The sequence below is a fragment of the Lonchura striata genome, chromosome 6 (assembly GCF_046129695.1).
Source record: "Lonchura striata isolate bLonStr1 chromosome 6, bLonStr1.mat, whole genome shotgun sequence".
NCBI classification, from domain to species: Eukaryota; Metazoa; Chordata; class Aves; order Passeriformes; family Estrildidae; genus Lonchura; species Lonchura striata.
In genome coordinates, this window is record NC_134608.1 from 20,448,146 (window position 1) to 20,465,246 (window position 17,101).

Below are 17,101 nucleotides of genomic sequence, written 5' to 3' on the forward strand. Positions count from 1 at the left end.
CTAGCTATTTATATAGGGAAATTTGATAAAGATGACAGATTTAGATGGTATGGTGGTGCAGGTTATGTGGGTGATCTTCCAGCCTTAAGTCAAAGAAGTGCTGCTACTGGACAGAGACCCAGTGGGCAGAAACCAGTAGTATTTAATTTACCATGGCCTAAGTGTGCCAAGTAATCTATATAATATAAGAATCAGAAAATAGGGATTTAAAACTACCTCTAACTCTGGAATTGTTTTAATAGGATAAAATCAACCCAGACAAGTTGTCTAAGAAATAGAAGTGAGAAAAGAGGCAGAAGTTAGTAGACAAATCACTATGTAGACACTGGTACAAAGACTTCAATCTCTCCATATATTGTTGTACTGACAAAACAGTTCTGCTTCACCTTTCTAGTCATAAGTTTTCTCTCTGTTTACTAAAACACTGCAGGGAAATGAGGATTCCCCTTTAACTTGCATGTTAAATTGATGTCATTAATTGCTCTAGTACTGCTACTATAGTACTGCATTCAACTATTCACATCTGTTAGCTACTTTGAACTGTAGCTGTGTTTCCGTATTTAAAAGAAATTCTCTCAGTGTCAGTTTCTTGCTTCTCTCCAGTTATTTTATTAGTTATGTAGCTATCACATTCCCAACACTGGAATTTGCTTCATAAATGTTAACTGACATGTTTTTTCCATCAATGACTGCTTTCAAAATGCTGGACTTGTGAGCTTCCTGGCCTGATAATCCTCTGTGGACCAAGCATATTCCAGGGAAAGACAGTCTTCAGCCTTTAGCCTGGAAATGGATAATGCATTGGAGTATCAAAGAGTCTTTAGGTTTTGGTTTGTTGTTATTCATAGTATTCTGCTTAAATTATTTGGATAAGGGTACTGGAAATAAGAATTCAAAATCAGCAGATGGTACTAAAATTAAAAGAACAAAATAATGTAATGAGACAATTTAAATTTATTAAGTAATTGGGCCATGAGAGGACATTTGCTGATTAAAAAAGGTAAATGAAAAGCTAATTAATCTGGGAATAAAATACTTTAAACAGCAAGATGAGACAACACAGTAATGAGAGAAAATCTTAAATAATGTGAGTGAGGGAATCAATATGATTCAACTGAACACTGGGAAAAGGTTTATATCCCTGCTGTTCAATTTTCTTGAACTGGTAATGCTTGGATTCAAAAAGAAGTATGCTTAATATATACTGTATTCATACTTGCAATTCATCCTACACTTTGTATTGCAGAGGTGCCTTAAAGCCCAAAAGGAAGAAAAGGGCCATTGTGGAGCAGACAGCCAGGCTTAGAAGTGTCTTGTCAAAACAGATGAGAGAGGTATAAAAATAAAAGGCGTTTTGACAAGAGTGAGTTTTACACTTAAAAAAAAAAAGAGGATGGAAATCCAATCTTCCCTACTTCTAGTCCAGTCAAATGTGCATCCTGCATTTGACTGGCCTGAATATATGGCCTCTCATTTTATCTGGATGAAAAGGAGAAAGATCTTGTGTGCCGTGGGTAAATAAATGCAGGTAACACCAAGACGACCATGACACACAGCTGAAATGCAAAGAGTAGATTCATTCCATCATCTTGCTGGCTGGAGGATTCAAAAAAATCAAGTAGAGACACATGGACTGCTAGGCTCATATTAGCAGGGACAAAACACACTGATGCCTGAGTGCTCCTTACATATCAAAGGGGGCCTGGAACACGTGCAAATCTTCACTGGGCTGTGTTTTACAATCTCCTGCACTTCTTATCTCCTTACCCTGCTTACAAAGAGGCTCCAAGTCTATAAGAAGAATGCTTTGAAGTCTTTCACAATTTTCTGTTATCTTGTGAGAAAATTTCATTTCTTTAGTAGACAAAAAATAACCAAAACAAACACAGATATATGAATTCTCTGACACTGTTTTCTAACATCTCTTCATTGCAAGTTTGGTTTCTGAAAGAAAACAATTCTAATCTGCTTTATTTTTCTCTCGTCTTGCCAATCTTCTCTTTTCCAACCCTTGCCTTCCCACAGATCTTCAAATTCATTTCCATTCATGAACTGCGCTGCTGTCCTTGTTTTAAAACACAATTAGACTTAGAGTACTGGAAGGAATTCCTCCATAAAATCACAGATTTAAAGTGTATATATTGCTCCATTAATATTAGAGCCCATGAAGTTAAGCCTGTAAGGAGGAAAGATATTTGAATAGTTCTGATCTCATCAATTAACAGGACAAACTGCATTTCACAATTTCTTTTACAGTAATCAATCATGAGTAATATACTCAAAGGCACATAAATGTTATATGACTGTAATTTTCAAACTGCAATCAAAAGACTGTTATGGTGTAAAGATTAATTCCAAAAAGTCCATAAAGATAGAGGAACATGTTGATTATCAGTAAATTCATTAAACAGCGTTTGTACTTTTATCATTTGACTTCTATGAATTGGTGAGTTAAAAATATTGAAACTCATGAAATTAAAAAGTTATGGTTCTTTAAAAAGCAGGTCTAGGAAAACTATTAGTAGTTTAAGCTGCCTAAAATACCGAAAAAGCCAAAGAGTATACTTTAAATGCCTAATAAGCTGGTTTCCAGAAATCTAAGTGTCTGTGAGAGCTGATTTTAAATTACTTTTGATACACAAACTTTTGCGTGTCAAAACCCAGCTTTGACACGCTGTACAAATAGAACAATCATGGCATACAGCAGTGTTAAAATTCTGAGTCCTTCTGGGCATTAAGTGCTTTAAAGATATCAGAAAACCTGAGACAGTTAGTAGGCATTTTTATTGACCATTGATGCAAAAAGGCAAAAGGTGCGCTGAACAGTCATTTCACTTTTCAGTCCTAACTGAACTAACTTAGAGATGCTCATTAAAAAAAAAAAAAGTACGGTGCTACTTACCCACAAGCTAAGAGAGTGGAGTACTTACAAAAGTATTCAAAGTTGCTTTACAAACTCTATTCTTGTAAGTACAGAAACCATTTAAAAACTGGCTTATTTGTGCTTTAAAAAACACTCGATGTTTGAAATTTTAGTTCTGGCACTCAGACTAGGAATTAAAAATTTACTAGGTCACAATCAAATCACCACCTGACTGTCCAAGAACAGCAATTCACTTTTCCTTTTTAATGAAAACACACAAAAAACTTCATTGCATCAAGAATGGATGTGCAGAGAAAGTCCCTTGATGATATAAAGATATGTGTCAAGACTTACAAATAACTCTGAGCTTATCTTTAGTTGCAAAGCTATAACTACTTTCAAATCCAAATTAATCTAAAAATGAAACTAATAGTAAGAACTATTCAAATATTGGGCTAATTAATTAATTGAGACATATGTTTGCCAGCTAACTTTCAGAAAGGTTAATATGCTACTTAAAATTCTATCCAAATTTGGTAACATTAAAAGAAGCACAAACATTTACCTATTTAAGTGGAATCTAAATTTTGTTTACCAGATGTGTTTTTCATACCTGCCTTGCAATATTGATACATTCTTGAGTCTGTTTAAGCCCAAAATTCAGAAATTGCAAATCTGGCTTTAGAGTAGCAATAGAACCATGTTATATTGTGCTGAGATACCTACAAAGACTAAGGATATCCAGGTCAACAATTGTGAAATGTTTTAAATAATCTTTTTTTCATTGTCTTGTAATAACCTGGGTCCCCCTCTCTACCTTCTGAGACTTAGTAGCTACTTTACCTTCTCTCACTTGTGCATCTAATTCCATGTTTTATTCTCCCCCTGCAGCCAAACCATCCATGTTATTTCATCTGCATGCACCTGTTAAGCCTTTGCACACTGGCCCCAGAAAACTGGCTCAGGCTCCAACAGTCTACTCCCTACCTCCAGATTGCAGATTTTAAAAAGATTTTTTTGCACAGCACTTATCCCAGCTCTGAAATTCTTGCATGTACACAGTACTCCCCCACAAATCTCTTCAGTCTTCCTCTCCAGTTGCTTCTCTCTTCTTCTTGCAGTGCTGAATCCCATGGCCTGGCATCACGAGCTATCCAAGAGAAGTGCAGCCCTCACCCAGAGGATGCTGGGGCTGCTCTGGCCCTTGGTTCTGTCTCAGTGCAGAGCTGCAGAGTCCCCCACCAGCTCTCCAAATTATGTCACATATATGAGGGCAAGCCACTTGAACCATAACCTTTGGCCTTGTTCCCAAGTGCTGAGAGGGCTTTTTATAAGGTAGTATAACTCATATGCTTTATGAGTTAAGAGAAGAAGAGTAGGGAGACCAGGGGAGGGTGAGCCAGACACAGAGAAAGGAGGAAAAGAAATAATGAGGTTCTGAGCTTCTGTTTGCAGGAATGTCTTCCTGAGAAAGAGGCACTTAATTACAACAGGTTTCTATATAGTGTAATGTTACAAAGCTTCAGTTCTACTAGTAAGGCAATTACACAGAGACACTGATTGTTAATCAGACCCTTTCACAATTTCATTTACAAAAAATACATACTAATGTAATTGTATGAGAGAGAGCTGAATTCGTAAACAGATGTACTTAAAAAAGGTAAATACAAAAAGAAGAAACAAGAAACCATTGTGAGACCAATTTAACACAATGGGGGAGAAAAAAAAACCCAAGAAGTTTGTTCTTTATTTATATCCTCATAGAGTGGAAATTTTGCCATTAATTACCAGCAAAATGACATGTGGCTCATTAAAATACATCAGGTGGTCAGTATCCTTAGTTTGCAGAAGTTGCTCAGTACTTGAAAGGCATAGATGCATAAAAATATGACTAATGTCTAAAGAGCTGAGGTCTGGAAGGAGCAGAAAGTCAGGACAGAGGAACATGTACCAAATAAGGACTGAGAAAATGGGTTGCTGAAGATCAAGGCTGAAGTGCACTAACTAAGCATGGCAGGCAGATCATAATGAACACAGGATGCCTATTCACATAACACTTGGCTTAAAGCAAAGCATTAGTTTCTCCCTTACACAAACACTGAACTTTCTCTTGAAAAATTCTCATGTCTAAAAACAAATGTTTTGAGAATGAAACTGTATGTATAAGTTTCAGGGCAAAAAGATTATTTACATAAAGCTGCACTTTATGAAAGTTCAAAGAAAAACAAGTTGCAAAAATAAAACTCTGTGAAATGACTTTTCAAAACTGTTAATCTCAACCTCCTTTAAAGTACTTTGTGATAATCTTAACCTAGTATTATTTTAGCAATAATACTTTAAGAATACTATGTAAATTGAGAACATTAAATTAATGCTTAGCACAAGTTGCACATTTATCCCTGTATTATCCTGCTGTTTGGAAAGTAAATCAAACAGTGATAGGTTTTAACAAATCAGGAGTTATAGAAATAATTCACAAAAATTATCAATCTATAAATTGCTTTCTTTCACAGCTTGTATGCAACTGCCTAACTTGCCAGATACTTAGATATTCCTTGATTAAATTATACATGTGCCTTACTTCCAAACAGATTTTATAAACCTGGTAAGCACTTTTAAGTGGTAGTGACCCTTCTTTGTGGGCTATCTGCAAAGTCTTGGGGTTTTCCTATAACTTTTGTGAGCAGAGTTCTGATGTCTTGTTCTATGTGATATTTTTGGCTCTTGTGCAGAAAAAAAAGTTATCTTGTATGTCTGTCTACAGTTTCTCTTGGAAGTGCTTTACAAGAAATACAAGGGGTCCCACACTACCATACCCTTGTGTAGTGGAACTGGAAGCATTTCCTCCGTGGCCTCCCCACAAGCCTGTGCCAGGGCTGACATGAGAGTAGGTGCCTGTGAACTCTGCTGACTCCTGCACAGACCTGCAGCTTCCCAGTCATGGACAACACATCCAGGCCCGGAGGCTGGAGTGGGTGTGATCTTGGAGCTTTCTGGAGCATTTTATCTTTAATTTCTAATATGGTGAACCACAAAAGAAGCACCATAAGATGAATTTGTAGTGCATAGTGGAAGATGCTTAATTTATTGTTGATAAAATGTGCTGCCAGTAAATGTTTTATTAAATGTTCATTTGTGTTAAACAAGAAATTTTAAAGACACAACTATGGAGTTGCGTTATGTATATGTTTTATTATCCCTGTATTATGTATTGGTTTATTCCTTTGTACCCCCGTGTGCAACTTGGTTTATCCCCAGTTTTCCCGCCTTATCCTCCCTTCCCGCCTTCCCAGTATCTATCCATCACCCTGAAAGAGGCATTTTACCCCCCCCGGGTGCCTTGTCTATCACTCGGTGCCCCTTCCCATCCATCCAGAAGCTTCTACTCAGGGCACCGGGTGATTGGGCGAGGACCTGGGGCTCCCCCCATATCTTTCCCCCATTGGACCCCATCATATCCCCCCATCCCGGAGCCACCCCCTATCCCTATCCCCATTGGTCGTTGGATACCCCTCCCTTACAGTTTATAAGCCAGTGCAAGCACCTTGTGCTTGTTCCTGTTGGCTGGCATCGTTCTAGGACATTTGGCCCCGTTGGGCTACAATAAACTCGGACTTAGCCCCCAGCAGGATCCGCTCTTCATTCACCACCGCGAGGCTTGCTAGCGCTGCCCGGAACCCACAAAGGCACTCTCCAAACCCCAGCTGGGAGCGGCGGAGGGTGCCTCCATCGCCCGCCCTCGCCCCAGGATGAGAGCTAGCCGGGGCTGAGACAAAGGGAACCGGGGGAGAGAGGAAGAGAGAACATGGACATGACCGGCTTAGGAATAAAACATCTACAGAATAGGAAGTGATATTATAACCAAAGGTAAGTACTGATATCACACCAAAGCCTTGCTGTGAAAGTTGGGAATACTACTGGAGCATGTTGTTGGCCTGAAGCAGATCTCAGGATCCTCACATTTTGCTTCTAGATATGCCAGTCAGGTTCATATACTCTAGAGGAGTCACATTTTCCAGCATTAGTTTCTCTCTTTATCTTCATTAAAATAATTATATGTTTCTCCTGTAACTTTGTTAGTCTTTCTGATTCACACTGTGTAAAGTAAAAGGAAAAAAAAATAATAGAAAATACAGCAGTGTTAAATCATCATCTAATTCAATCTGTTTCCCTGAGTGAAGATTAAATAGATCTATGGAATTTCAGATCATAAAGCCCTAAAGGCCTGCAGTGGTAGAGACAATGTCTTCAGGAAAACAATTCTAGTGTTTATTTACACCAGCCATAGGAATATATTTCCTAGAGGCTGCCATGAGTCTCATCTAATCAACTTTAACATTATTATTACTTTTACAAACATTAGTGTGAAAATGGGTGGTAGCTTTCACCTCTTGCAACAATCTTAAAAAATAAATCTGCCTCTGGCATGTTTTCTTTCTGGACACAAGACTTTTCTCTGACCATGTTTTCTGGATTCATGGTGACGAACGGTCCTCTCCCATGGAATCTCTGCAAACAAAAATCTCTGAAATATGCCAAACTGTAATTCAGCTGAGCTTTACAACAGTGGCACACTTCCCAATCCCTCTTTGGATCAGTAATGGAAACATGGAAGAGTACCAGATATGGGATGGATCCTATGGAGCTCTCTACTCAATCCATTGCATTCTCATTTTGACAGGGTCGTGATGGATGACAATTCTCTGGATTCATCCCACCAGTTCTGTAACTGCCCTTAGAGTGTCACTTGGTGTGGATTGGTCTGAACATGAGAACAAAAAGGTGCAAAAACACTTCTCAGAAGACTTTTTACACAATATTCTTGTTCCATTTCATAACCATATAAACACAATTCATTTTACTAGTGCACTTTCAGAATGATTACTCATTCTTCATGTCTCCAGCTAGTGCCATTTTGCTTTGTGCTTTGGTCCTTCTGATTTTATTTCTGATGATTATATTACTGTTTTACCTGCAGTAAATTGACAGAAATAATTCTTAGTTGCCATTTTATTTCAACTTGACATCAAGTTCATGATGCACTCCCACTAGTTTCTCACTACATTACCTAAATTTCTATGGGAAGACACAGAAGGAAATCAAACAGGTGTATGGAAAACAAGCACAATGAAATAAGATCAAAAAAGAGACAGACTCACCCACATTATGAAGAAAGGAAATGAAAAAAGGAATATTTAGCTACATAGGAGACAGGAATGATGAACATCATAATGTATGTTACTTTCACACATTCCAAATTTATCTTATCACTATATTTATTTATTTAATTAGAATACTTACATGTGAGTGACTTTGCTTAAACTGTTGAAGGAATGGGCCTCCAGACTCTGAAGTGTTTCATCTATAGAGATGTAACTAAACACCAGCAAACAGAAAAATACACAGGTCTGAGACACTGGGAAGCCACAGCTAGTGCCCATGGTGCCCCTTCATTTGGCATCTCATTATTTTTCTCATTCAGCTATGATGACACTCAGAAAGAGCAGGATTTTAATCAGATCAATGCTTGGCACCAGCCATGAGCCCCTCTCCCAGCCCTTATTTTCTTCCTTCTCCCTCTCTCCACCTTCGCTTTTTTCTAACCTCAGCATCCCCTGTATTGCTGCCCATCAGCTGCCCCTGTTGTCCTCTGCTGCTGCTGGAGAGCAGCTCAGTGACATGTGGGGCACTTCAGGAGAGGACAACCAGGAGCAGGTAAGGCAATGGAAACTGAGGTGAGGCTGTGCTGCAGGAGCTGGCACTGGGGAGCACAGGAGGTGCAGGTACATGTGAGCTGTGTGGTGACAGTGGCAGTGGGACAGCAGGGTGCACAGGGTGGGAAAGGCACTGTGTTACACAGGGGAGTTGTGCTTTACATGGGGCTGCTGGCAGAGAGCTCTGTGGGATGCCCCTTTGTGTGGAGAAGCTGTGGAGAAAGCACTTTGAGGAGCTACAGACCAGGTGTTTGTGAGATACTCGTGAATGTGACCCCAAAGCCTCATCCTAAACCCAGAAAAAATGTTCCTTATCCTTCACCTTAAAAAAACTGGATGTTCAATATGTCCTAAGTCAGCAGAAAACACCAGGTGAAGCCCTTATACCAAGATGTAGTGTATTTGCCTTATTAAGAGTGTAAACCAGAAACTTCAATTACATTTGAATATCCTATAAAACTTCTTTTATTCAATAATGCCTTTCTGACAATTAGCTTTGCAATTAAGCACATAATTAAAATGTTTTTCTCTCATGTGGGAAAGCAGCACAGGGAGAAAAAAATCTCTACTTCTGGCTATCAAGAGTACACAGACATGCATTCATTTAAGAGAAATTGTAGCTTTAAATTTTTGTTTAAACAAAGTTCATAAAGAGGACAACTAAATTTTCTGTTCAGTACAGATAAAAAAACATGTTTATTTGTGGAAATCATATAAGTAGACACCATATAGCAAAACTAACTGCTGTATTTTGAACATTAAACACAGTATATATTCCCCTGTTGAAATTTCAGAACATTTTCTAGATCAATTTGCAAAACCAGGAATGATCTGGTAATTTTCATTGCAGTTTTCATTGCACAGAAATTATGGGCTGAGAGAGGCAAATGAGATGTGGTACATTAGAGGCCAAGACATACACATAAAAGTTGTAGTAAAAACACAGGTGCTGGTTCCCTAAGCTGAAGTTTTTATCAAGAGGGTGGGAGTTCATGTTTTGTAGTAGGAGTAATGCTATAAGAAATATCCAGATGGGCATTGACACTATTCAAATTTAAATTGTCACTGGAGCTTTTGGAGCCAAAGAAGGGCTGACACCCTTTTATATTGAATCAAACTCTGTTCTAAACTAAGTTTATCCTTTCTATATATAATACTATGCATCATTTGAGGGATATTCCTCCCTCTCCAAAAGAACCCTAAACAATACCCCATCTATCTGATTAAGCTGAGATGCACAGATATCCAAGAAGAAATACTTAAAAGGATTTTAGGAAGTCTTTGTTTCAGTATACCTGGATTAAACTATTAAATATAATAGGCAGACCATGTTCCCCCAAAGACCTTTTTAATGAACTCTTAAATGGTAACCCTCAGCTATTCAGTCAAAGCTCATATAGAATTGAGACTTGCATGGGAGATCAAGGGCAAGAATTCCTATTGCTACATTAGTAACAAACAGCTGAACAAGAAAAAAAAAATGGGCCTGTTGCTTAATTAGGCGGCTTAATTAGTTAACAGTGGCCAGAGATAAAGCTGAGCAGCAGGTTAAGTTAGAGCCCTGTGCATTCTGTTGGATTGTAGGAGCAGACTGATGTCTCTTCTAAATTACACGGCTCTGATTCTGGGGAGGGAACTGTGAGGTGGCAGAGAAATTCACTGCATCACACAGACATGCACAGGCTCACAGATTATGGGCCAGCAACAAAGAACCAACAAATGTGGGACAACTTTTTCTCAAGACTGCTGACGTCAAGGAGCAGTACAGTGCAAGGGCAGCTGTTGAGGAATCCATCCAGCCCAGGTAGCTGGGTTTGCACTGCAGGGTGAGCTCTGGGTGGGAGGAGCCCGAGGCCAGGGCCATGAACTGGTGCTGACCCTCTGCATAACAAAGGGGTCCTTTGGCCCAGCCTGCTGAGGGGCACAGAGACACAGCAGGAGCCAAGGACCACCGACACTGGGGCACTTAAATTGCGAGGGTGTAAAACCCCAGGGATTCCATTGTTTGGGGTCCCTCCCTGGAGGCACCAAACTCAGGCTATTTTGTTATTTAGTTATTGAATCAAGATTAAACCATTAAAATATCTGGACATCTGAGACTTTGCTATGGGAAATGTGGGGTCGAGCTGGTATTGGTGTGAATGGGACTCTCAGAGTGGCTCCTGCATGGTTGGACAGGTGAGTTTCCTTAACATAGCCACCTTCAATGGGACAAATGTAGATGCAGCTGGTTCTGCTTCTGTGGATTATATCCATGCATATGTTTGCACAGAAAGGAAGTGACACAATGGAAGTCTCTCTTACATCACACAAATATTAATGTTTTGGAAAGTCCATCTATAGTCTAGAAATGTCCCTGGTCTCCAGTGAGTTGTGCTATAAATCATGCTGGCAGCTAGAAACAAATTTTTAGCCAGGACTGGCAACTAAATATGTTAATTTGTTATGAATGAAATTATTTCCTGTAATTTGCAAACTAAAAAATGTTTTATAGCTTTATTTATCACATCAACTTTAATAAAGGAGGAGTGGTCTTGTTCACAAATGTACAGAATGCCTTCCTATAACTGGTTCAGGTTATAAACAATAGAATTATTACCTTCAATTCTAAAATGTAAGTGGTGAGGTAGCAATGTACTCTAATATTTTCATTTCATAAATTTTTACACACAAAGACAGAATTTTGGAGAAGGAGAGTAATTTTTAACAAAAATTTAAAAGAATAGTATCAGAAACTGAACAGAACTTACATCCTAGAGATGTTGGGGAGATTGGAAAAAGCATCACTTGGAATTTTTCTTAGATGAGTCTCCAAAAATCTCCTAGAGAAACAAAAATTTGGCAGTTAATATCCTTTGGTAACTATTTAAGATTAAAAGGTCCTACACAGCTTCAGCTCTGCTCTAATATTTTTGTTCTTATCTTACCTTTTCTCCGTGTTGTCATCTTTGCCTCATTTCTATTCCTGTTTCATTATGTGGCTTGTTTTTTTTGGTGTGAGCAATCAATCTGAACTGCAGCTGTCTGCATCATCCCTCCCAAGAACTCAGGAGTTGGTGGTGACAATGGACCTTCTGAAACACCAGAGCATGGCCAGCAAAACATATTTGCCCACTGAAGTTATTGAAGTATTAAGAGAATTCTTTTAGTCATTTCAGTCTCCACAGTGATATCCAACACTTCTTTCTGAGCAAAAAATTCAGGCATGTCAGCCAAAACTGAATTTGAGCACTTGCATCTACCTCCCCAGAATTCTCCATTTTCTTTGTAGTTAATAGTACATTCTTCCACCTCAAACATCTCATGTGGGGGCAGCATGTACCTTACCCATGTGTAGGAGATTTTGGAAAAACCCACAATATTTGAGGGAGATACTTATCAACAGCCAAGCTCTTAACAGAATGAATCTCCATCAGACTCACTCCTCTAAATAAGAAAGAAGGAAATGCTTTCGAAAATCAGCCTATAATAGCTGTTAAACTTATAGCTACAACCTGGTTTTGTTAATCTTTGGTTTTCCAATACAGTTTGGGAATACACTTACAGAACATCCAGTCAATGAACAGTTTGAAGAATAATCAAGAATGATGATAAACTTTTCCCCAGCTGCTATTTAACAATGGTTAAAGAAAAAAGAAACAAATTAGGATGATTTCCTAATTCTGTTTTGTTTCACAATGCCAAGTATCTGATTACTACAATTATATTTGATTTACATAGCCAAATATATTATAATCTTGAGACTTATCAAGCTTCTGGAACTTGCATACAAGAAATAAAATTGTAGAAATATATTTTAATAATACAATATATGTAGAAATCTCCAAGGTTTTGTCTTGAATTAAAGTATAAATTAAGAGAATGTACATTTCTATAATCCCAAGGGAAGAATCTACTTCCCCAGTCTACTCCATATACATGTTACAAGAATGAGTAAAGACTTCTACTTGTTCAGCAGTGGGTTGATGTTTGTCCTGACCTCTATACACCTGGCTCCAAACAAGCCCCCAGCCACGGGAATGTCAATTGGTCCAGAGGTTATGTCCATATAGATGTTGTTTGAACATCCACAGCAGTATCAGTGATGTTACTTCAGTAAGATATATTAGAGAAATAAATATATATTTTACATAGTTGCCTCTTCATTTAAAAATAATTTTTAAATGCATGTCTACAAAACACAATAAGTAAATACACACCACCCAAAGATTTTCAGATTTAAATGATATGATTTATAATTTGAATCATGTCAACAAAAGCTTTATGTATTTTAATGAACTATTCTCCACCAATACAGAAGGGAAAATTTACCATATGTCAATATGAAACAGAGTTTGTCAATTTGAAACAAAGTAAAAAAAATTATATTCAAAATTCATTTTTTTCTGAGAAAATTGTAACAAGCAGTGACTTTCTAGCTTTTATATAGGAGAAATAAACATGACAACAAAGTAATGGCTAGGTAAACAACTATTGGCACACTCATTTTTAGTTTTTTTAGATCCAATTCAATCCAACACAAAAATATATGTTTTAAATTATTCTGAAATAAATACATTGTAGTCTTTCTGTTGGTGCAAAAATAGCTATAAAAAGGCATTTCAAATATTGAAATTCGTGCTGAGCTTATCAGAAGATGATTACCACCTAGTGTCCAATGCTAGTATTACCAATGTAATCGGAATGAGGGAAAGATTCACACAGCAAAGGAACTTTGCAAGTAGGGAATCACTTCTGAACATGCAAGACTACATAGCTGCTTTTGTACAACTAGCAGTCCAACAGAATAACATAAAGTATCCCTCAAAACTGGCCCAGCCCTAAGAAATGAAATAAATACTAGATTCCTTCAAAATGAAATTGTACCAGTCAGTGTTTGGGACAAGTAGGTACTGAAAGTAAGCTCTTCCTGCTAATGTATCCTCTTCCTGCAAACTGAGGTACGTATGGGCACTCTTAGACTGACAGGCAAGAATTTACCTTGGTTACTTGTCAATTTATAGCAAGTAGAAAACACCAATCCACAATGATGAAGCTTATCCTTGCTCTATTTGTGATCACCCAGTGCCTCTGACTGGATTTGAGTAAAAAAGACTTAACAGGAAGGAATGATCCCATCCTCAGTCAGTTTTCAGATGACACCAAGATGGGCAGGAATGCGGATCTGCTGGAGGGTAGGAAGTCTCTGCAGAGGGTCCTGTACAGGCTGGAATGATGGCCCAAGGCAACTGTATGAGGTTTCACACAGCAAAGTGCCAGTTTGTGTTCCCTCCCAGCTCCTTGTGCACCTCCAGCCGGGTAGGGTAGTATGAGAAGCAGAAAAGGCTGTGGCTCTCTAAGCACTGCCCAACAATAACTAATACATCCCTGAATCACCAACTGTTTTCCAGCACAAATACAAATCAAATCCAATCCATAGCACCATACTTGGTACTATGAAGAAAATTAACTATTTTTCCAGTCAAAGTCAGGTCGCTTCTCTGCAACTTTTTTATTTTTTTTTTTATTTGCTCCCAGACCTCTTAAGTCCTTTGCCTGAGGAAATGAAGCATTACCTGGAGCATAGACCAAAGAAAATCTGAAGTGTACTGGACATACAGCAATCTATGGGACCAGAAATGTTGCACCTAAGGGCAGTGAGGGTGCTGGCTGATATCATTCTGAGGCTACCCTATCATCTTTGAAATGTCATGGTGATCAAGGGAGGTTATGTCTGAAAAAGAAAAGCAGCATGCACGTCTTCTAGTGAGGCAAAAAGGAGGATATGAGGAAACACAGGCTAGTGGCTGCTATGTAGTTAATTTTTGTGTGCAAGTAATTTTATACATTTGAATGTCCTTTTGCAGGTGCTATATACATGATCAGAAGAAAAAAAAAATCCTTTTTTTCATCTATATTCCTATTTTAATAATTCCTACCATTCAGTTTGACTTTTTGACTTCTGCCGAGCAGCTGGCAGCAAATTTAGGCGCTTAGTGGTTCTCTGATTAAATGCAATAGTAGCCAGCAATTACTGCCTATTCTTACTCTCTTTCCCTTTAAGAAGTGAGCCTCTTCAGACTGCTCTTTGCTGAAATTTCATGGCTCTGTTTGAACTTTCTTTGCAACAATTTATAGGCTTTTAGTTCAATATTTCAGAAACACAACTCTTCTCTATTGTAGTTAGAGTACATTTTATAGCAGGCTATCATAAAAGTTTAAAGTTCAGGGTAAAAAAAAAGTAGCAGTACTGGGTTTAGGTCAAAATCAAAAAGTAGTTCAAAAGTAATGAAATAAATATGTCTGTGAGCACAATACAAGAAAATATATGAGGGTGCAGTGTTTTAATATGGCAACTGGGTGAAGTCCCAGGTGACCAGAAAGGACGAAGCATTGTACCCATCTTAAAATGGTGGAAAGGAGGACTGGGGTAACTATTGACCTGTCAATCTCATCTCTGTTCCTGGGAAAATCCTCCCAGAAGCTATGTTAAGGCACATGGAAAACAGATGATTTGAGAGAGTCAGCACAGCTTCACCAAGGGCAAGTCCTGTCTGACAAACTTCTCCGATGGAGTGACTACATCAGGGGAACAAGGGAAGGGCTGCAGATGTCATTTATCTGGACTTCTGTAAAGTGTTTGATACAGTGTCCCACAACATCTTTCTCTCTAAATTGGAGAGAGATGGATTGAATTAGTGGAATGTTAGATAAGAAACTGGCTGAATGGTCACATTCAATGTGGTCAATGGCTCAATGTCCAGATGGAGAACAGTGAAAAGTGTTGTGCCCAGTAGTGGGCAAATACACGTCTTGCACCCAGAAGAGAATAATATCTTCATCAATTAGATAAATAGTTGGGTCAAGTGAGCCTTCAGCAAATTTGTTGATGACACAAAGCTTAGTGGTGCAGTTGATAAATTTGAAGGATGAAATGTCATCCAGAAAGACTTGGACAAGCACAAGAAATATACCCATGGAAATCTTGTATAGTTCAACAAGACCAAATGCAAGGTGCTGCACCTGGGTCAGGGCAACCCCCGGTATCAACACAGCCTTGGGATGAACAGATCAGAGCAGCCTGGCTGAGAAGGACTTGGGTTTCTGGTGGGTGAGAGGCTGGGCATGAACCAGCCATGGACACGTGGAGCCTGGAGAGCCAATCCTATCCTGGGCTGCATGCACAGCAGTGTGGGCAGCAGGGCAAGGCAGGGGATTCTGCCCCTCTGCCCTACTGAGACCCCGCCTGGTGTACTGCATCCAGCTCTGGAGTACTAAGCACAGGAAAGATGTGAACCTGCTGATGTGGGCTCAGTGGAGGGCCATGAAAATGATCAGAAAGCTGGAATCCTCTCGATGAGGAAAGATTGTGAAAGCTGGGCTTTTTCAACCTGCAGAAGAGAAGGCTCTAGAGACACTTTATTGAAGCCAGTACTTAATGAGGGCTTCTAATGAATTTGGGGACACACTTTTTAGTAGTGTCTGTTGCAATACTGCAGGGTGTTATGATTTTAAACTAAAAGATGGTCAATTCCAACTAGATGTAAAGAAGACATTTTTATAATGACCGTGGTGAAAGCCAGGCCCAGATTGCTTATAAAGGAGGTAGATAAATCATCTCTGGAAGCATTCAAGGTCAGGCTGGATGGTACTCTGACCAACCTGATCTAGTTGAAGATATCCCTGCTCCTTGAAGAAGTGGTTAGACTAGATGGTCTTCAAAGGTACACTCCAACCCAAACTATTGTATGATTCCATGCTAAATTATAGTATTATGTTTCAATTCAATTCAATTATTCAATTCTAAATTTATGTGTCTACTTATTTGTGAGAAAAACCTAGTTCAATCTTTTCATGTTGTGTGATTAAACCTATCTTCAGAAAGAGTGCCATTTAAAATACTTGTTTCTTTACATTCAGACAGATGACACTCACTGGCTGGAGTTCTTTTAGTATGTATCAGCAGTTCATTGCCTACATTTAGACTTAAATTGTAGTGTTTACTATAGCTGCTCTCATTGCTTCAAATTGAGTCCATAGCATTACACTTTGCAAAATCCTGAGTATTGCTTCCCATTGACTTGAGTAAGGTATGAGGGCACTGCCTGATTTGCACAATCTTGAATAGAATAGAAGGTGTTGACATAAAATGGCATTTTTCAGATTGCTCATTTATAATTTTTGAGTAAAATAAGCTACTTTTTCTGCTCTCTAAATTTTGGCTACCAATAGTAGCCACCCTCATAGCATAGCAAGCTGCTATGCTATTAGCAGCTTCACAATATATATTGTTAATTTTTTTTGAGACACTTTAGTGTGTATTGTGTGAACATAAGGATATGTAAGGGCTGAGTCCAGCAGAATACAAAAGCATGTTTAAATTTGAGTTTTTGAGGAACTGAGACTGCATCTCATTTTCTCTATTCCTGTTTTGGAAGATTAGCATTTCACAGTAGTCTCTCTGAGCTGCATGTGGGAAGGTTCAGTCACACTTGGTGATGAAAGGAGATAATTTAGACATTTTTAAAACATTTCCTGAGACAGT

General features: G+C 38.5%; 1 protein-coding gene across 1 annotated transcript in view; it reads right to left on the reverse strand.

The window, feature by feature from the left end:
• Positions 1-17,101, reverse strand: part of TSHR (thyroid stimulating hormone receptor) — a 56,657-nt gene that overhangs the window by 24,185 nt on the left and 15,371 nt on the right. The window contains exons 8-9 of the mRNA XM_077784407.1: positions 11,328-11,399; positions 8,165-8,239 (exon numbers count right to left, since the gene is read on the reverse strand). Coding sequence (XP_077640533.1) covers positions 8,165-8,239; positions 11,328-11,399 — 147 coding nt within the window. The remainder of the gene's footprint in view (positions 1-8,164; positions 8,240-11,327; positions 11,400-17,101) is intronic.